The sequence below is a fragment of the Chrysemys picta genome, chromosome 7, assembly GCF_011386835.1.
Source record: "Chrysemys picta bellii isolate R12L10 chromosome 7, ASM1138683v2, whole genome shotgun sequence".
Lineage (NCBI taxonomy): Eukaryota > Metazoa > Chordata > Testudines > Emydidae > Chrysemys > Chrysemys picta.
The window spans coordinates 26,393,501-26,415,281 of NC_088797.1; the positions used below are offsets into that span (position 1 = coordinate 26,393,501).

Sequence of the window (21,781 nt, forward strand, 5' to 3'; positions counted from 1 at the left end):
AAGAAATCACTTGTCAAATGAGAAATTCAACGAACATGAAGTATATATATATATGTACGCACGCGCAAAGCTTTCTCGTAAGATATATGGTGTATGTATTTATGTCTGGAGATAATGTACACATGGGGGATTATATATAAAGTTGTACTACCCAGGGTATGGCTCGTGTATGTGTGTCTATACTATCGCATATAATCACGTCTCACTGAGGGTCGATTTCCTTTGGGGGGGCGGTATGTAGACAGGTTTGAATCACATAACTGGTGCTCTCCGAGCGAGCCTAGGGGGAGCAGGTCTAATTGGAGTTTCCGCGCAGCTTGCCTGCATTGATGAATGAGGCTCTAGCTAAAGCAGGCAGCAAGTAATCTATAGGAATGCGTCTCCTTCCTACGAAGGATGCAACGGACTGCGAATAGTTTGAAGGGCGGTGGGTGGGGGAGGTCCTGTGGAGCATCTCTGTATTGCAGAGGTTTGCGCTGGGGTCCTGTCTGTGGTACAGCTTTAAAACCCAGTCTGGTTTGCCATAGGTCGGCGCAAGGCGCATGCGCACCTCCTAAAGTTTTTCGGCCGCCGTTGGCCGTATAACTTTTCCGTGCACTGTTCAGAGGCAGGGCGACGAGGAGAGCCGCGAGCGATAGAGACCTAGGGGAGGGGGGGGGAGCGGGCTGTCTGCGGCGCGCGGGGACCCAGCCGAGAGGCGCAGGAAGGAAACGCCGCGGCCGCTCCAGCGCTTTGCCACCGCTCCGGGTCCCGCTTGTGTGTAACTTGTGCCCGGCGCTGAGGGGCTTTGCCCTGCAATGGATTGGGAGAGTTACAACCCCTGAGCCCGGGACCCCCCCCTCTTTCCCCCAGCTCCTCTTGCCCGAGTCCCCGTCTGGGCTGCAGGAAAAGCCGCCCCCTCTAAGACGCGCACCCCCCTCCCCAATTGCGCCGAAGAGTCGAGTCCGGCTTCCCCGTGGGTTTAAAATGGAGGGACGCAGCCCGCGGATGGCTCTGCAGCCCCGGACACCCAGCTGCGCGGCGCCCAGCCTTTAGGGGAGCGGGGCGGATTCCTGCGCTTCCATTCACGCCCCTCTCCCGCACGGAGCTTCGGCAGGGGCCGCGCCGGCCGAGAGCGAGCCAGCGAGCTAGGAAGCGAGCTCCTCGGGGGGCTGCTGGGGAGGGAGCGGCGAGCCCCGCTCCGGCGGCGGCGGCTGCACCACCTGGGCTGGGCTGGTGGAAAGGATCGTAGCCCAGGGCGCTTTCGCTGCAGCAGCTCGTGAAGATTGTATTTGTTTCCCAAGTGTTTCCGCACGATCACGCCCACGGGGCGCCGCGCGCGCGCGTGTTTCGCTGGAAAGCCCTAATTACGGCGATTGCTGATGGACCTTGGAAAGGAGCCTGCCCTGGTGCCCTGCTCCGCACTGGGAGCGCCCGCGCCGGACACAGGTCTGCGTCTGCCTGGTGTCAGCTCGCCGGGCCCCAGCGCTCCCCCTCTCCGGGCTCGCTCCCTTCCTGGCCCCTGGCAGCCGCCGCCGCCCGCTGCTTTGGAGGATACCGCATAGCTCCTGTGATCCCGGATTTACTCTCGCCGCCTCCTCGCCCTTTCTCCCCCGGTCCCCCCTTGGATTACTTGGCTGCTCTCGCTCGGCGATTCCCCTTGCAATGGAGGTGAGTCCTAGGCTGGGATGAGGGGCTGCTTGTTAAGACGCTGAGCTCGCTTGTGTGAGTCCGGGGGGTGGAGAATTTACATGTATTTTGGTAGTGAGATGTGTGGGGTTCTCCCCCTACCCCCCACACAGACAGCCTTGCCGACCCCCTATCTCCCCCCTCTTCCCAAACTCTAAGCTTTTTCACTCATCTAGTCCTGCTGGAAAACTGTGGGTCTGAAATACCCCACTTCTTACGGCCAAATTGCCCCCTGCCTATCGTGAACCAGTTTCTTTTAAAGTAAGCGAAGAGTCTTTAAGACACTTGTTTTAATTCAGCTCTCCAACGCTGTGCATCTTTCTTGCAACCTCTAGTAGCTGAAGTTTTAAAGACATCTTTCCGGACTTCATTTCTGGGGAGAATAGCCATGGAGGAGTGAGAGCAGGCAGTAATGGAGGCCTGTACCTTTAAGGAACTCTGGCTCAAGGCCAGTTTAGAACCTGGCTTTTTTTTTCCCCCTTCCCCCTTTTAGTTTTATTCTAAATTTTGGAGATTGTCACTTGGCATCTGTAAAAGATTCTGCTGCTGGGGTCTGCAAAAGAGAAACGAGGTTTTTCGGTGCCCCTTTGATGCTCTAAGGACTCCATGTTGGAAAGTCTGTTAGTTAGTTTGTTTGTTTTTAATTGTCAATTGCATGCTAAATTAGTTACACTCGGAGGGTCACGGAAAGTTCAGTTTCTCTGAGAAACGAATCTTTTCTAAGTTCATTCAACTTTGTCAATGTAAAGTACTGGAATGTACTTTAAAAAAATCTAGGGAAAAAAAAAACCTTTCTCCATGAATTAACTATATACATTGGTGTCTGAGTCAGAGTAAGTGGCTTTTTCTCTAAACTTGAACCCTACAATCTTTCAATACCCGTACCCCTTTTTATTGAAAACCACTGGAGGGAAAAGGGGTGGCATCGCTTTTGTAAATCGTTTGCTTTGAAACCACAGAGCAAATCACTATACAGAAATCGTTTCTGCATTTTACAACCCACTAGCGCCGAATGGCTCTCTGGGTGCCTACTTACCAAAGGCAGTGCTCACATAAAAGCTACCATAAAACCAGATGCCTGAAAAGGCTTTCCAGACACCCTGTGTAAAAACAGGATCACAGGCGATTCCAGGGCTGTGCTGAATCTGTAGGAGTCCATTTTCATCTTACCGAAGAGCATACTGCTCATTCCCCTTCTCTCCCTCCCGCCACCCGCCCCACAAAGCGCCTTACAAAGTTCAACTGGTGTGTAAGATTTTGGGGCTGATAGTTGGTACTTCCAGGAGTTTGTGGATGGCAACTTGTTAGCTGCGTGATACTGAAGTGACTGCAGCAGCGGAGACTGACCGTAACTTCACCGATCGCAGGTGTCTCTTCTCTCTTTCTCGGGCTTACTTCTCAGACTGGAGTCCTAATAAATGGTTAAAATAATAATAATAAAAAAAAAGTTAGCGCTGGAGCTCCTCGCCGAACCAGGCGTCAGTCCTGGCGGGGGTTCTGGCGGCGGAGGCTGCCCCCTGTCGGGAGAAGGGCGGTATGACTCCCCGAACGGGTGCCGCCCGGTCCAGGCGCGGCCCGCTTCGTTCCACTCCACCTAACGAAACCCGCCTGACTCCACTGTTCCGACAACGTTCCGGGCTGTGTGTGAATGACCTAGTGTCTGACAAGCAAAGTGTAATACCCCCCCCCCTCCCCATGTAACACTCCCCAGTCGCGCAATCGGAGTACAGGCCGGAAGGTTTTGAGCCCGAAGAAAATGTTTCCAGCGTCCTAACCTTCCTTTTACACCCTCCCTCTCTTTTATTCCTGAAACCCAGCCTTAAAAACACACCTACCGAACAGTGCTGCTTGCACTAGGGCCATTGTGCGTGAGACACTTCGGAGTGAGAACTGTTACAGGAGGGGGGAGCTGCTACTCCCTTCTTGACCTTGCCCCAGATGTTTACTCTTTGGGATTTTTCTGGCTCTGCGGGATTTTGATTGCAACTCCTTTCTGAGCTCCCCTCTAAGAGTCGTCTAAGACCTGGCTCTGCTCACAGTGGTTCTCCTGTAGGTGCGCACTCCCCCATGCGAGCCTGGCCCGTTATACGCCGGAGGACTGGCTGCTTTTGCTGACTATGCAGAGCCTGGGCTCTTGATTCCATGAACCAGTTGACTTGTCAATGATTTGCAGTTGTGACGCTTAATCTCCCTACTGCAGAAACGCTCGGGAGGGTGTCACTGGCAGTAAGGATCAACTTCGGTTTCCTGGGTGTACTGCTGCCCACGGGCTGAATCCTCTTATAACCGCCCGCATTGTCCCCACAAAGTTCCATTTCTACCCCGAAATGACATACACACCCGCTCGTTTCACATCTGCGCTACAGATGCTTGCGAAGACAAGTGACTAGTAACTGAGTTGGAGCAATGTCTAATTAGGTGCTGTCAGTAGGAGCCGATCAATTAATTAGGTTTCAGTTTGTATCCCTTTCTGGGCACCGAAATATCCAAATTCGTCCAAACCCCTATTTCGGGTGTCGAGTCCACTGCCAATCTTGCGAAGTTAGCTTATGGTGCATAAATCTTTTTACGATTTTCTAAGCTGCTGCTAAAAAGCACATTTGACTTTAATCATTACGGTGCCCTCCGCAAACTGTCACTTATACACACATTAATTTCCCCAGATTTAATTCTTGTAATTTAGGAGAGGCCAATGTGAGTTCTAAATTTACATATTTTCTTTGTCATATTTTTAAAACCTTAGTACAGTATTCAGCGCACTGGGTGACTTGCCTGGTGTGAAACGCGAAGTGGGTGGCAGCAAGCGGATCTAAAGTCCCTAGTGCTACAGCCCGGCATCCCAAGTGACAGAGAGAGTGTGGATGTAACAAAACTCATCACACGCAGGGATGGGCATGTGGCTGTACACTAACCCCAGCTTTCTGTGCCCTTGAATGCTGTGTGTCCGAGCAGCTTTTATGTTATCAATTTCCTGGGTGTTGCTATGACAGTTCTTCTCTCTCTCCAAACGCCTCCCCAACCCCCCCCCCCCAAAAAAAATTTCAGGAAGAATTAAAAGCACCTTTAATTCACTACTAACGTTTTTGAGAATGAATAGGGAGCCCCCAAGTGTTGAACTGCCTTTAAAAAAAAATTACTCTCCTTACAAGTCCTGCGTTATGAACTAAAGCCCGATCGAGTAACCTATTTACTGGAAGTGTTTAACTTATTAATTGGCATCGATATTTTATGCGCGGGCAGAGACCTTGGGATGTAATAACTCACTCCAATTTCTGCTTGTACATTTCCGTTTACCATTGGCTTTTCTGCTGCGCGCATTGGCCGCTCTCCCCTGAAACCTTGTAAAGGCAGAGAGTTGGCTGCGCTCGTGGAAGGGGAGTTTATTTAAACACAAAACAAAAACACAGGGCTGGATTTATGGATTTCAGAGCAATGCCCTTTTGTAACTCAGGATTATTTCAGCCTATTCAGGCGAGGTAGGAAAAACTGGATAAATCCAATGGAAACCCTTCGGCACAAAGTGTTTAAAGCCATCAGGGGAGCCCTTGCTTTTCCCCGTCATGCTGAGCAGGCACCAGTCGGGGGGATTCTGATCCCTAGCGAACTCCGTGCGTGACTGCGCCTGACAATCCGGATTCTCTTCCCTTCATACTGTTGGGAAAAGTTGAAGGTTTTACTGTAACAAAGAAATTCCCTTAATCTGTGGGCATGAGGCTCGCCCCTTCGTTCCCACTTCAGCTCCTTCTGAAAACCTTAACCCCCCTATTAGGCAGCTGGGAGTGTTTAATAGCAATTAGACCCCGGGCTAATAATACCCATCCGGAGCAAGGCCTCTGCCGGCGATTCCAATCGGCAATCGGAGTGCGCTGAGCTCCGGAAAGCTGCCCGCTTTCTTCTTCTCGCCTGGGCTGGGAACAGGACGGGCTCAGCCAGAGCGCAGCCGTTCTGCATCCAGTCTCCAAGTGCGCGCAGTGTCTTGCAACCCGCGCCCCGAGGGAGGCTCTGGCGCGCCACTCCGCCCACCCTTGGTGGGTGCCCCAGGAGACGGGAAGGCTCCTTCCCGGGCTGCGTGCCCCGCCAGCCCCCTGGCACTGCAGGTGCTCCGCGCCGGGCAGTCCCAGCCTCACCCCCAGCTAACCCACCCGTCACTGAACCAAACCGTTCCCAGGCTCCACTAGCCGCGGAGCTCAGCGCCCAACTCCCCCGGGAGCTCGGGCCCCCAGTTTCGGCGCTGACGGACGGGGGCTCCCCTGGCCCTGGGTCCCGTTAGCGGCCTGTCCCCCCGGAATGGATCGCTGGCTCCTTTCCTGAGAGCCGGCCGGAGCTGGGCTTGCGGGGCGCCCGGTCACTCGCTCTGAGTGCGCTCCCCGGGTTGCTGCCGGGCGAACCCGTGTCCCAGCTCCGCGCTCCCTCTGCCCCGGGGCCGGATCTGCCGGCTCTTCCTGCAGGGGGCTGGTTTGGATGGACTCCTGTCGCGGCGCCGCCACCTCCCCAGTCCCAGCGCTGTGTGTTCACTTCCCAGTCCCGGCGCGCTGGCGAAGCTGGGATGGGGTGCGCGGGGCAGCCGGAGACGCAATCCCGACCCACGGGCGCTTCGTCTCCTGGCAGAAGAGGCAAACCCTCCCCGACCTCCAGCTCCCATGCGCCCTACTTGTAGTGACGGCGCAACGCGATCCTGTTTCCCCCCGGATGGTGAAATCAAGCGGGAGAGCCCCCCATGCCGGCATCTTATCCCGTGCTGCCTTGGTGGCTTTCTTAGCTCCCCGCCTCACCTCCGGCCGCAATCAGATTGGGGATCCCTGGAGGGCCCAAATATCTGTCTCCCAAATGAGGAGAATCGGACCCCCCCCCCTTTGGGTTAGAGAGGCATTTCGAGCTGGGAAGGAGAAACACGCGTCGCCTGACAACGGAATGAGCTTTCCTCGGACGAGATCTGCCTCGTTGGTTCTCATCTGGAAGCAGCTCCCAAAATGGCCCATAAAGGTGTCATTTCTGTGTGGGGGTTGGGGGCTGGGGAATATCCATTGTTAGTTTGGAGTTAATGTAACAGCTGAATCTCCCTGCCCTCCCCATTCCCAAAACACCCCCGCAACTTGATGCATCATCTTCACTTTGCCCTTGATGTGTTTGCTCCACTTGTTGCTTCTCCCCTGTCCGGGCACCCTGTAGACTGCTCCTAGAAGAATGAAAGTGGAGTAAGTTGTTGGGGTTTTTTTGCTGCTGCTGTTAAAGTATGCGACTGAGAATAAGGGATTTTTCTAAGAGATTGGGTTTGGCACTGTGCTTTGATTCAACGGCACTGAGACATGTCTGTAGTCGCTGGGCAGCCCTATAAGCAGAATCGCAGTGAATAAAATTTCCTTGTCAGGTTGCGTGGGTGGACTAATTTGGACTAGAAACTGCCTGCATTTTGCCACCAAAAACTCACTTGTGAGAAGGGCAGTCAGTCAAGAGTCAACTTAAAAGGGACCCAGGATACCTCCCTTGTTTAAACTTGTATGCTTGAAAATGATCTGAGAAACAATAAACAATCTGTTCCTTTTATTTCTCCTCCAGAAATCCATTGGAATATTAGTCCAAGGAGGTGCTTTGGGGACATTTGGCAGTGCAATGGCTTCCAAGTACCTCATAGTGGTTCTGGCCATTTTCTCCTCTTTCGCCCAGGTTGTAATAGAAGCCAGCTCTTGGTGGTAAGCATCTTAAAATATACTGACTTTATTTAAAATAATATATTTAATTTGTTTGGTTTTTATATATCTTATCTCTTCCTAGGGAAAGTGCTGTATGAATAGGAGATTTTTAGCAATACTCAATTTCTGGGATAACTGTAAATCCAATGGAAATTTATTTTCGCCACCATTAAAGTAGCAAAATTAAATTTCTAAATGGGTCACTTAAAATCTCATTCCATGGGGTCTGAAATAACAAATGCAAGGGAAAGCACTGAATTCCATGTACAAAATATTTTACCCACAGATTTTTTTTTTAAATTTAAACAACTTTCTAAATAGACCCAGGATCTGAGTTTATATTTCTTGTAGCTGGGGGGGACGGGGACGGGACTCTAGTTAATATCTGTTTTTTTTTAATGTTTCTATTATTTGGAGTTTTTTTTTTAAAGCAAAACCTCTGCTCTCTCAGTTGAACACTTTCTGACTAGCAGTCCTGTTTTAATCATGTGAAAGCACATATGGACCTTTTTTAAGAATCGGGAAAACATTATTAATTTTGTTTACTGTCTGTACGTGCCTCTGTATCGTTTCTATCAGTTAGAAGAAGCTAGTAGTTGTCTGTAACAGCATCTAGCAGTTGGTACTTAAGGATTTCCTTATTTTCTCATAATTGTGTAGACTGAAAGTTGAGGTTGAAAATTCTAAATCGTGTGGTATGCTTGGGAGTTGTTTTGTTATTATTTTATGCACTTCTATGGCCAGACAGTTGCTTGGGACTTCTTGTAACTTTACCATGCCCACAGAAATTTGTAGGGATGGGGTGAAATTTGAATCCTGGCATTCAGGTACATTGAAGTCTTGGCAAAGACAGTCACTAAAGCCTGCTGCCATCATTCTATACATGTGGCCAGCTGTCTTCTGTACAGCCTTTAAACAAGAGTTGGATGATTTTCATTGTTGTTCAAAAGTTTTCCTCTTGGTCACAAGAACAGGAGTGGGTAGGTTTATACTCTAATATTGTATTTGTCCTCCCAATGTTAATCTAATTTCTTTATGCAGGTCTTTAGGTATGAATCATATGAATCCTATGAACCCTGTTCAGATGTCAGAGGTATATATAATAGGAGCACAGCCACTATGTAGTCAACTAGCAGGACTTTCCCAAGGACAGAAGAAACTCTGCCACTTGTATCAGGACCACATGCAGTATATTGGAGAGGGGGCAAAGACAGGCATTAAGGAATGCCAGTATCAGTTCAGACACAGAAGATGGAATTGCAGCACTGTGGACAACAACTCTGTTTTTGGCAGAGTCATGCAGATAGGTAGGAAGCAAAAACTTTCTGATCAAACTGTTGCCTAAGAATGTGTGTAATATTTACTTAATGTTCTGTATTAGACACTGTTGCCAAGTTCTTAATCTGTGTAATTATAGCTGACAAAACCCCCCTATTTTTAGTCAGAGTTGATTTTCCGCTTGCTCCCACCTCTCAAAAAAGTGAAGGCAAAAACCATCTGAATACAAGAATGCAGTAGGAAAGAAAAAGTGGCATTAAAATACTCATTAACTTTAAGGAAAAAACTGAAATAAAATAATGGTATGTTTAAAACTAACTAAAAAGTAGTAGTGTGTGGTAAAAATATCTGGGTTCCAAAATTGCTCATGCTGTGTAATAAATTAATTTTATGTAGCAGTTAACTGACATTCTCCACAGTGTTTATAAACAATGCCTTCTCATTTACTGCCAGGTGTGGCAAAATCCTTCTATGGTTTAAAGAAAGTTGGCTTTATAACAGAAAGCAGCTCTATAATCCATACAAAATCAGTTTTATCAGGACAAAGTGTACTTGTAATTTATGTTGCATATAATAACATAGCTGTTAGGAAATGATGTTGCAAGGGAATCTGCCTATCCCAGTGTGCTGGGGTCCCAACCTCTTTCCTGTTAAATCAGTCTTCAAAATTCAATTGTTCCATGCAACCCACATAGTACAAATAATTCTTATAATTTAGGGGCCCGATCCTGTTCCCATTGAAGTTTATTGCAAAATTCTCATTGACTTCAGTGGTACAGGATCAGGCCCAAAGATGGAACTTTCCTCTGAATTTTCCAGTCTTTCTCTATCTACTGAATCCCTAGCCAGAGGAATCTACTTTCTGTCGTCTTCTGTGTTTTATACAGCATTTATACTGGCACTTAATCTCAACATTGCTCTAGCTCATAGCTTGATTTTAATTTGAGATCTAAATTAAATCTTTTTCCAATGCTTTCCTATCCTGTTTCAAAAAGAATGGTTTAAATTACATTAAAAACAACTTTATTTGTAAATTGCTTAGCCCTTGCATAGCTTGAAGGAATACTGTCAATTACATTTGGCCCTAAACTTAACTTTTTGTAAAAATAAAGCTTTTATAAAACCTGAAATGAATAGAAAAGTGCCAGAGTTGAAAAATATCCGAGGAACAGTGTCTGTTAAACAAATAGGCATTCCCCGGTCTTTTTTTGCAACCCCAGCATTGAGAACTTAAAAACTAAACTCACTTCTCATTGTTCAAGCTGAGCAAGATCCAAAAAGCAAGATAAGCATGAAAAACAAATGTAACAGCCTTGAGACTTTTCAGCTTTAATCTTCTTGAGTTTACAACTAAAACCAGTAAAGAAATGTTTAAATTTCTGGCCCCAAACTTCAACCGTTATTACTCAATTACGTTCAGCTGATTCAGTGGTGTGAATTAAGATGGCAGGATTGGGCCCATATCTGTGTTGCCAATGTTTCCAGTGTGAAAGGTTCACACCGTCAAGTGTCATACATCTGGTCCCAGGGGTTTATTACAAGTTGAAAAACTTTGCCCTCTTCACTACTATATGACTGTATTAATTAATATCTATGTAGCAATTTATCATGTAATTAAGCCACTTTTAGTAACTGCAAATACAAGTGGGTGTATCCAACACTTAAAGGTCCTAAAAAGTGTATTCAGAACAAGAAAAGTATTGTTGTTTTATAGTTGTACTTCACATCAAAATGTAAAATAATACATGGCAGGCTGTTGTTCCTCTTGAATAGGAGAAAAAGGTCTGAGTCTGATGATACTTAAACCAGTGTTCCTTTGGTAGAATCATTTGATTGTCAGTAGAGTTGCTCCTTATTCTCCCCGGTGTGAGATGATCATAACTGGATCCTGAGTCTGCAGAGTTTTGTAGGATTTTGTCATTTATGCTAATGACTGAAACATAAGTAATTCTGCATTGAGGAATCTTTTTAGACTTGATAGTGTAATAAAGACCACAGATCAACTATGTCCATTTATATTTTTTCTTCCTGGATTTATCAGGCAAAGTTATCTAAAGCTGTACCAATAAACCAAGCATTGAGTATAGAAACTGAATATATGATTTACTGAACATTAAATTTACAGGGCTTTTATTCTGTTACCATAGCTTCCTCTCAGTTGATCATTTCTTAATTAGACTATTAAAATCCTGCTATATGCAATATATTGTGCTGTCCTTTAGTTTCTTTGTAGACCTAGAACTAAGGCATATTTGGACCCTATTTTAAACATAGAAAAGGAATATTAACATAAAACAAACTAAATTGATCTTTTCAACAACTGCATGGGAGAGAGGTCCAGTCTAATCACATCTGCTGATAGTTTTGAATGCTCTTGAAATACAGGACAAAGACAATGTTTTGTATCTTATGCCCAGATTTAGATAGATTTTGTTTCTTTAAATTTATTTTTCTGTGACACTTCTCTAACCAGTAATATGTACATGGAACAATGTCCTATTTTTATGTTACATATGCAGGACGTAGAGGAACTCAAACATGTTTAGATGGTGTGTTTTCTTGCAATGGCCACAATAGAGATGGATGTTGAAGAAATGTGGGAAAAGACAGACATGTTGGATGCTGGAGAAAAGCATGTTTGTGCCTAAATACTCTGGAAAAACTATTCCAGAGCAATTTATCCATGTGGAAATGTGACCCCTATAATGTTGCCAAAGTCAATGAGAGATAGGGTGATGTGTTGGGTTAATAGTGGTTGTGCAATCTAAAACTGCCTGTTCTTAGATCTGTTTCAGTGGATTAGCCAAATTTTGCTTTAACTAAAAAATGGAGTTGAATATATGCAACTTGCTCTTTTAGGGACAGTTTTCTCTCACTCATGTTCCCCTTTTCACACCCTTCCATCACATCCTTTCTTCCTTAAGGATTCCTTAAAAATCCACCAAGACCTTAGATTTAAAACTCAGGTTTTTTTAACTTTATGGAGTACACAAGATAATTAATATGTGTAAACCTGAGCTAACCATACATTTTTCAAAAAAAAAAGATCATAGACCAAGGGGAAAAAAATCTGCATTCCTTACCTAGGCAAACATCCCATTAACTTGAATAAGGACTGCAGAATAAATCCAAAACATGCATTACATTACAATCCAGAATTTAGCTTTAAAATCTGTTCAAGCAGTTCCTCCAGTTAATTTATGGTAAATGCAAAATCAAAAACATATAACACCAACATTATTACAACCCCTTAGACTACTCTTGTGAACCTTTATATTCAGGAGTAACCCATAACCCTTGCAAGCAGTCTCATGAGTGAGTATCTGCTGGAATGGACCTAGCACTGAGGGGAAGGGTGGTTCTGATTCTATTATTTTAGAAATGGTCTTCCCCAGTATATGGCCTCTGATTTTTTTTCATTTAAAGAACATAAATTATTTGAAAAGGCAGCAATTGTTACATTAACAGCGCTGCTCTGAACATAGTGTTAGATCTATGTTAAATACAGATTAACTGTGAGTACTCTTCATAATATACAGTGGTGCCAACAGGCCTAAATCAGAAGTGAGCCTTTGGTGGCAGGCCCTGTACAAACAGTCCCTGCCTCAAAGAACTGTTATCCAAAAATCATATCTGACAAAACCCTGATTTTTACAAAAATGTTTCTCCCGCAAGCTTGGTAAAATCAAGGTTTACCTAGACCAACTTTATTTTTGGACTAAAGAATAGAAGGAAAACGAACAGTTAAACCAATAGCTAATTCTCTTTGATTTTCAACTTCAAATTATGTTTTAGCCTGATCCAACAGTCATTTTAGTAGTCTTTCCTGAAGAAGGACTTCAGGCTTGAGCCTGTTACGATGAAAAGTAGCGGTTTGGGCCCTACTTCCTGATAAGAAGAAATGCAAACTTCCAGAAGGCTCTATAATGTTAGCCTTGTTTTCATGAAAGACATTTGTTGTAAAATAGAACTCTTGCCATTCCTGAGAGAGGAGATGGATGTAGCTGGGTTCTAGGTAAAAATGGATCAGGATGATGTCTTGTTGAGGAAGCTGTTAATGAATTTATCTTCCAGTGAGGATATCCTGTGACAAGCACATATGAACAAAGAGCTTTTTCTGTCATCACCTTGAATGAAACTTATTTATCTTAAAATGAAAGTTGGGGAAAAATTGCCTGTAAGGGAATCAGTCCTTGGCTAAAACATTTAATACACTCCTGTCCCAGGCTCGCTCTTCCCTGCAACTTATAGAAATGATTGGAAGTGGCTTCTTTTGCTATATGAAATCTTCCTATTGGTTGGGTTATTATATCTTTATTTTTAAATAACCCTCTTCAAAGTTGCTGGCCAGTTTATGTGCAGGGCAGAATATTGACAAGTAACATTCTGGTGTGCACTTTCTTTGACACCAGCAGGCTTTGTGAAATGCTGTAACTTTAAATAAATTGGAATAAATGAGTGAAGTAGATAAATCATGTTCAAGAAGTAGTAATTTAAGGAACAGACTTCTAAAAGTTGTATTTAGCATCTTTAAAAAGAGAAGATGGGAAGCAGCCAGGCTCTCTAACCCCTGGACACAATTATTGTTGGAACCCATTGCTAAACATACTCCTAGGGCCTGATTCTCCTCTCAATTGTACCATTGTTGCGCCACAATGTTCCCTGGTGAAAACCAGTGTGAGAGGAGAATCCAGCTCCTGCTCTTCGTAACTGAACCTCCACTTTCTGTCATTGATTTGTTTGCTTTTGCCGAGGGGGGGGAGAATAAAAATATTTCCATGGAGACCTCTTAGGCTAAAGCACACTTCAAAACCCCATGAATTTCATATATAGCATTTCCCCATGCCCTGTACTGAATGTCATAGAACATGTGCAGACTTGCCTTTAACACTTGCTTTCTCTTTCCTTGCAGGCAGTAGGGAGACTGCCTTTACTTATGCAGTCAGCGCTGCTGGGGTGGTTAATGCAATGAGCCGCGCCTGCCGAGAGGGGGAGCTCTCCTCCTGTGGCTGCAGCAGAGCGGCCAGGCCCAAAGATTTACCCCGGGACTGGCTGTGGGGTGGCTGTGGGGATAACATCGAATATGGCTACCGCTTCGCCAAGGAGTTTGTGGATGCTCGGGAGCGTGAGAGAATTTATCAGAAAGGCTCTTATGAGAGTGCTAGGATTTTGATGAACCTGCATAACAACGAGGCTGGAAGACGAGTAAGTGGCTGAGTGACTCCTTCCCCTTGCCCAAAGCAGCCTGCCTGGGAAGGGACACACCTAATTAATGACCGAGAGATAAAGAACAGTGGCATGGATAACTTTCTCTGAAGGTCCTTAGTTCATGCACGTGTTCGTTTTTCAAGGAAATATTTTCTTTGCCTTTCTTATTAGTCCCCAGTGAAATCTGCTGGTGAGCTCAGAAATCAAAACCTTTAATATTTGGCCTTCTTCAAATGCAGGGGAAAGCGTGTGAAGTTGGGTTTAAGTATGGGGAGGGGGAGAGAGAGTGTGTGTATATGAGTATTCCTGAGTGACAATGCTACTGCCATTGGGTTTTCCGTTCCCTACCTCATAGGATCAGTGGGAGAGCAGCATATCTTGTCTTCCTCCATGTTCTGTTAGTTACAACCCTACAGTTCACTGTGAGTTTTCTGCAGAATAGAGTTTTATTGGTTTATATTTCCAACCAATCCAATTTGCTTTGGAGGGAGAAGAGAAGCACCAAACTCCCCAGAGCGGAATATTCTTGCAGGGTTAACATAATTTCCCCCACCCCTTTTGAGGATGTGAAAAGCTTATGATTAGAAAAAACCCTCCTCTGTGGTGAAAAGTGTTTTTTGTGGCTTATTTATCTTGAAAATGCCTTAAATGAATAGGTGTAAACTTTTTTTTTTTACACAATATTATGAACTCAAAGAGCCAAAGTCGTTATTTTCCTAGTGCCTGTGGTGCCAGAAATAGTCTGCTGGAGACTACTCTTGGGTTTGAAGGTGAGGACAGATGAAAGATAATTGAAAATTCATATTATTTAAATGTGAGAGGAGGGTATGAAATGTGAAAGCAACAGAAAGGTCAGTTTACTACTAGAGAGAAGAAAAATAACTTTCACAGTTGTCTACAGATACTCCAGTAGTTTTTTTTTTCCCCCTTCCCAGCCTCCTCTTTGCAGTGCCATCTGGCAGCATCGAAACTCTTTTTAAATGTTGGGTGGAAGTTGCATAAAGTATCTACCTAATGTGTCAGACCCCAGGATTTTTGGGGCAGTGTCAACACTGACTCTTATTTCTATTTATACAGGGTAAATGACTGAGATCTTGCTGCCAAAGCTTTATAAAACGGATATTGCTGCGTAGGTCAGTCCCCCACCCAAAGGTGTTTGGGGGTTTCTTCTGGATGCAGTCTCTCTTACACAGCAGTATTTTGGATGGGAGGGTACTGCTGAGCCAAGAGCAGACAATCAGCAGCCGCACAGCCTGTAATAGAAGAAATCTTAACTCCTTTCTTTAGTACAAGCCTCAAACTGAGATTAGTTGAGAGAGTAAAAATAAAATAAAGGGCTGTTTGAAATTTCTCAGTGAAACAGCAAAATCCTTTCCCCTGCAATAGGGCGAATTCCTAAAATTGAATGTAACATGAATGATTCTACTGAGGACTTGTGTGCACACTTAGGGTGTGTGTGTGGTGTGTGAGAAGGGGGTTGAGAGCTCACTCCCTCTGGTGTGGGCGGGGGAGGGAAAGTAGGGGTGTGTTAGGGGCTCTCTTCCCATGTGTGTAGGGGTGATGGGGATGTTAAGGGAGGGGGGAGGGGTGCGCGCAAGCTATGTAACAACCACATTGACACCTTTGTTTTCCCTCCTCTTTTCTCTCGCTTAGACTGTGTATAACTTGGCTGATGTGGCCTGTAAGTGCCATGGGGTGTCTGGCTCCTGCAGCCTGAAGACCTGTTGGCTGCAGTTGGCTGATTTCCGCAAAGTGGGTGATGCCCTGAAGGAGAAATATGATAGCGCTGCTGCCATGAAACTCAACAGCCGGGGCAAGCTGGTGCAAGTGAACAGCCGCTTCAATACGCCCACCATCCATGACCTGGTCTACATTGACCCTAGCCCCGACTATTGTGTGCGCAATGAGAGCACCGGCTCCCTAGGCACCCAGGGCCGCCTCTGCAATAAGACCTCAGAGGGCATGGACGGCTGCGAACTCATGTGCTGTGGCCGGGGCTATGACCAGTTCAAGACAGTGCAGACAGAGCGCTGCCACTGCAAGTTCCATTGGTGCTGCTATGTGAAATGCAAGAAGTGCACAGAGATCGTGGACCAGTTTGTGTGCAAATAGGGGGTGATGAGGTGGGAGGAGCGTCTTCCGCCTGCCAGCAGGGGTGCTACCTCCAGGACAATCTCCACTTTATTTATAGAGTCCAATGATTTTTTTCTTTTTTTTTATAAAGGTTACAAAAAGAAGTGACTGGAACCTTTTCTGCACCCATCCTAGGACTGTGTGTGGTTTATATTTTTGGCAACAATGGGGGAGAACCCAAGAAAATATTTATTTTACCCCAAAAAAAAAGACTTTAAAAAAATAGTGTAGTTTGAAGGGAAATCCAACATATTCTAACTTAGTCCCATGAGTCATAGTACATGTGCAACCGGCAAAGAATTCTGAGGTGCTTGGGATCTGAGAATGATCCTTATGAACACAATAACCCACAAACCTGTGCATGATTTTAGCTTCAGTGACCAAAAGTAGTCTGATAGATACATACAAAGTTGATCAATATATCCAGGGGTCCATAAAAGGAGGGTTGATATATCCACAGGAGGGCTCAGCACAAAGTTACTATGATGTCAATCACATGACTGCAAGGTGCTAATTTAAACGTGAGGTAATTAAAAGGTACGAGCGCATAAGACTTTTAAAGGGTTCAGCTGTGCTATTTAGGACCGAAAGTCTTGGGTCCAGTAGCTAGCAAGACCAAGAAAAAATCTACCTTGATTGGCGCTAAAAGTGTACATCAAAGCAGGATGTGACCTATCAGCTCTTCATCTAGTTATGTATGAAGTGTGAGTATCCCATCTTAGCAAGCAATGCCCTACTGATAAAGAATATCAGGAGCAAGTGACCTCTGAATCTCACCGAACAGTGAGCTCTGGTCTGACCCAATAGAAATTGCACCCCTGCAGCTGTTTCACTGTCCCACTCTCTGGAAAGCCCTTTAGGAAACAGAATTCCCCTAATTTGAAATGCCTTTTTTTTTTAAAAAAGTCGTGTGATAGCTGGCCAACTTTCAAAACACAGCTTAGTAAATAACCCCTCTTATCCAAGGAAATTAATAATTAACGATCAATCATTCTTGAGATGGTTGGTTTATTGTGGATTTGGGGAAAGCTTTGACTTGAGAAGACAATAGTTTCATCTCTTAATGATGTTAAGTGGCTATTTTAGTTCAATGAAATATTGCAGCAATGCCAAATTTATCATCTGATGTCTTCAGTACACGTGCTTTAGATAATATATTGCAGGTATACACTAAAACTGTTCAGACTATACTTGAGCAGTTACATATATACGGGAAAACTGTGGTCTGCTGGTGTCTGATATTTCAGAGCTTTTTGTACATATATATTTCAATACAGCCAGTGATTTTTATAAAACTGCTAAAGTTACAGAGGCAGTTCATCAGTTAGGAGCATATTATTCCCCCATTTCCTTTTACAAATCACTTTTAGGATTTTTTTTTTATACTGATTCTAGCATTCTTGGTGTCATAACACAAAGGTTTTAAAGAATACTTTAAACACAAAGAATAAGCCTTTTCTTAACCTAAGGGGGCTTCTTGGGCTACAGGTAGAACAGATACCATGCACTTGAATTCACACTGGTTTGGAGACTGCTTCTCTCTTCCACTTTCCTGCAAGGGCATTATTGATTATCATTGACACAGAAACCTTAAAATTCCCTAGCACAAACTCTATTTGGCCCTTCGTTTGTTTTAAGGTTTTTTAAATTTTTTGAGATGGAAATCAGTACCTACTACAGCAACTTCTTGCATTTTCCCCAATACAGTGTATTTACAAAAACACAGTTAGCATTTGTCATTGGTTCAGAAACCTCACCCCAAATCATTCCCATCCCATAAAATTAAACAAATTGGCCTTCAATATCAAATGAGAGAAATCCTCCACTTTAGCTTAGTCTTACTAAAGCCTTAACTTCTCACAAGCCTATAACCTGTTGCATTAAGTTCATCTTGATCATTTATCAGCTTTTTAAATGATGCTTTATTGCTCTTAATTTATTAAGAACATATTTACCCCTCTCTTCCAGATGTTTGCAAACAAAGTATCTTAAAATTAAAAAAGGCACTACTTCATTGAATATGTCACTTTTGGTTTTTATTATACAAAAACCATAGTCCTTTTTTATTTGCTGAATCACATCTTGTTCCTTTTTTAGTGACTCGTGTCTGTGAGCAGAGCTGAGTCTAACGATCCTAGCTTTTAAAATACTATTTAATGTAAAATATTTTACTTGTCATTCAGATATTATGTAAATCTTCTATGTCATTTCCTCTGTTTGTTCTGTACATTTAATGTACATATTTCTGTCTTGCGTGATTTGTATATTTCACTGGTTTAAAAAAATTTTTTTAAAGGCTTTATGCCATAATGGAAGATAGACTATAAAAATAAAACTTTGGTTGTATGTTGGGAAGTGGTTTTAATTATCTTTCAGAGGAGGATTTGTTAAACAATGAAAAGGTTGACTTTTAAAAAAATTTACTACGTGGTAAAACAAGGAAGTGACCCTATGCCAAACACACAAAGTATAGCTTGAAATTTTATTTCTATATTAAGAACGCTTACCGATGTAACAACTTTTTTGGGAAAAAAACCTTATGACTCTGTGCACCACAAAATATTCTGTAGATGGTTAGGAGCCCAGCTGACAAGTGGCCAAAAGAATTGAATTATTGAACAATTATGCATGTAGCTTTCAGTGTTTTAGCGGTTTGTTTTGTTTTTAGCAGTTTTGGATTCCTGGGGGCCTTTTAATCCCGTGAATAGCTCTTACCTGAGAAGCCCTACTGGCTTCAATTGAGCTACTTGTGTGAATCAAGGCTTTATGCAGGAATAAGAGTTTGTAGGACCTGGGGACTTGTAGCTGGATTTTTGTTTTTTGTCTGACTAAATTTTTAGTCTAAAAACTGATTTTCTATAGTTTCAATTAAAAATCAACAGTTCTGCCCAGACTTCTTGTCCTGAAATTTGGAATATGTATAAACATAGCAAATGTCCTTTTTTAAAAGAGCACAATGAAATTTCACAAGCAAGGAAGTAAACTAGCAAAGGAAAACAAAAGTAAAAAGCAAAGCTGTCCTGAGACCAGCATCCTCTGAACTGATTTCCTGAATGTGACTCTGAAATCTTTGCCACAGCGGAGAGCTTGATAAATTAGCACCCCCTTTTTTTTTTCTTTCTCTTTTTTTTGTTCCAGGATAACCTTCTAACATACTGAAACCCCTTCTTGGTTGCCAAGAATGTATTATCCCACAAAAACAGTAGACCAACATCTGTGTGTTTTAAAATAGCGATTCTGGGCAAATGCAAAGTTCTGTGGTCCTATTACTCACATCTGGTTCAGTTTTTCTTTAGTTGTATATTGACCAGTGTTCTTTATTGCAAAAACACAGGCCCTATTTAGAAAAGTCAGCATTTTTTGGACTGGATTATGTTCAAGCTCTTCCCAATAGCAGGAAAATTAACAAAAAAAATTGATTGGCAGCACCGAACAGCCATGTTCAAAATAGTCATGGCCTCTGACACAAGGGAGATTGCTTTAAGTTTCAGTGAAGTTTATCTCTTCAATTCTTTAAAGTGCTATTCTCTTTTAGATGGACCCCTATATTTTTAGAAACCTTTGCACATCTTTTTCCTTATTGTTGTGATGTTGCCAATACCAATTTTCAATCTGCTTTTGCCAAACATTATTCAAGCCATTGGTTTTATCAAGAAGTGTACCAGGAACAGGGAGAAAACTCAGAGGAGTGAACTGGAACAGAGGCAGGCAGTGTATGGAAATGGAAATCAAAAAGGTTTCCATCTCTATAGAGAAGCTTTCAGTTCTATGATGTCATACACATGCAACACAAGGGTTTGATACAAAGCGTGTAGAGTCTTTCCAGTGGACTTCAATGGACTTTAGATCAGACTCCTTAAGAGAGAGTGCCTAAAAGTGCGCTATAAAACAAAACTTTTTATTGGGGGCGGGTGATATTATTTCTCAATGATCATTTTTGTATGAAACAGTGAAACAAACAAAAATAGTCTGTTTTTTAAAGAGAAAACACACACACACACAAAAAAAACCCAAAGCTGTTTCTATAGGAAAAGTTACACAGGCTGGCATTAAAACCCAAGTTCTGAACACATTTAGAGACATGATCCTAACGTTTCACCATCTAATAAAATCTTTCTTTTTCTCAGCACTTCTATCAACAGTCCAAATTAATTTCACTTTGAATTTAAAACTAGACTGGAAACTTTATTAATATTTAAATATAACAAAAGGGTTCTAGATTGTGATATTATTTAGTAAAACAAATCAATGACAACTGGATCCAGCTACAAAATTAAATCTGTTTTTGTTCATTGTCATGTACTATTTGTATTAAAACAAAATATTGTGTGTGCAATTTGGAATAATCTCTGGGCACAGGGAAAAAAGAGTGGAAGGCTTATGTATCAGCAGTGACATATGACTTATGTATGAACTCCTTTGAAAGCTGCAAACTTTGACTTACTTTGTTGAGCCAGCTCTGCGGTCGGTCCCAGCATTCTGTAATCTCTTCCTTTAGTGCTCTTGAAATAGCATTTAAAAACAAAGAAAAATCTAATAAATGAAAATATAGGGGAGAACCATATAGAACCATACTGGAGGGTAGCATGTGACTTGGTAGATGTAGTTTAAAAAAATTGTGATTACAACCTGTAATTCTAATTTATTTCACTTTATCCACGTTTCTGTTACATGAGGGTTGTGTGCATTTGTTTATAGTACTCTGACAGTTTGTGTAGCTGTTGGGCCAAACTTTGTGCTCAGTGAGACCCATGCTATTGACTTCAGTGGCACTGCATGATTCTAACTGTGTTGGGAACAGGAGGCTTTCCATATTGCTCTAAAGTAAGTGTGTGTGTGTGTGTGTGTGTGTGTAAGTAAACCACAGGTAACTAAATTATAAAAAGTCTTTGGCTGCAGCTGAGAAGCAGTAATACAGACTGGTTGTATTTTCATAGTGACATTTCTCCCTCACCATAAACCACCCACTTAGTTATGTCTGATCCTGCTTATCACAGGGGGAAGTTTGGCAAGATTATATGCTGCTTCTCACTTTTAAAATAGTTATTTCTCATATGCAAGTTCAGATTCTTTTTTATCATTGAGAAAAAATTAGGTTAGGTTATCTAGGCAATGTGTCCATTCTAAAAACTCTTAACTTTGTTTTTGAGTGATGTTGGCTAGGGCTTGACTAAGTTGGGTGGTGTGATGTTGTGAAGTTGCTTCTGGTAATGCTGTTGCCAAAACTTGGGACCTGAGGTAACAAGTACTGGATCATTTACAATCAATGTTGCTTTATGATGTGTTGCCTTTCCCAGCAGTTCTGCTTTCTTGAGTAGTGATTGAACGGCAGTAGTCAAAATATTCAGCTGATCAAGAACCCCTGAAGGCACCTGTAGACAGAGTTACTCAAACATTTTCTGAACCAGTTTGACCCATTGCTGATTTATTCCAGATCCACTTTCAAGGACTTTAAAATATACAAACTGAAGCGTAAAGTTTATAGCACAGCTCAACAGTTTCAGACAAGATGCATCCCATTCCAAAAGGGCTTCTTTTATTTAGAATAATTTTTCACAGTCTTTTCATGAGAGAAGAATAGTGTGGATGACTGGCGACTGTTCCTGTGATATAGTTGTGGTATGCACAGTGCAAAAGTAGCCTGTCTTCTTGTCTCCCTGGTCCCTAATGGTTCTCCTCTGTGCAGGGTTGCCCTCCTCTAGAACCTTTCCCCCCACACACACTCTTGTGGATTATCCCTTTAAAGTTGGCAGAGCTAAGCAGTTGCTCCTCAAAAGTGACTATTTTGCTACTGGTTGCCACTT

The 21,781-nt window shown here is 43.2% G+C and overlaps 1 protein-coding gene across 3 annotated transcripts; it reads left to right on the plus strand.

Moving 5' to 3' along the window:
• Positions 1 to 594: 594 nt before the first annotated feature.
• WNT5A (Wnt family member 5A) lies at positions 595 to 18,328 on the plus strand. Of its 3 annotated transcripts, none has more exons than XM_005293212.5 (5): positions 595 to 1,650; positions 7,225 to 7,358; positions 8,400 to 8,665; positions 13,549 to 13,841; positions 15,498 to 18,328. In XM_005293212.5, the coding sequence occupies exons 1-5, from the start codon at positions 1,645 to 1,647 to the stop codon at positions 15,954 to 15,956; spliced, it is 1,158 nt and encodes a 385-aa protein (XP_005293269.1). In that variant the 5' UTR covers positions 595 to 1,644; the 3' UTR covers positions 15,957 to 18,328. The 3 variants fall into 3 exon arrangements, with proteins under 3 accessions (XP_005293269.1, XP_042705723.2, XP_042705724.1); XM_042849789.2 differs by lacking the exon at positions 595 to 1,650 and adding an exon at positions 6,135 to 6,651; XM_042849790.2 differs by lacking the exon at positions 595 to 1,650 and adding an exon at positions 6,674 to 6,863.
• Positions 18,329 to 21,781: the final 3,453 nt, after the last annotated feature.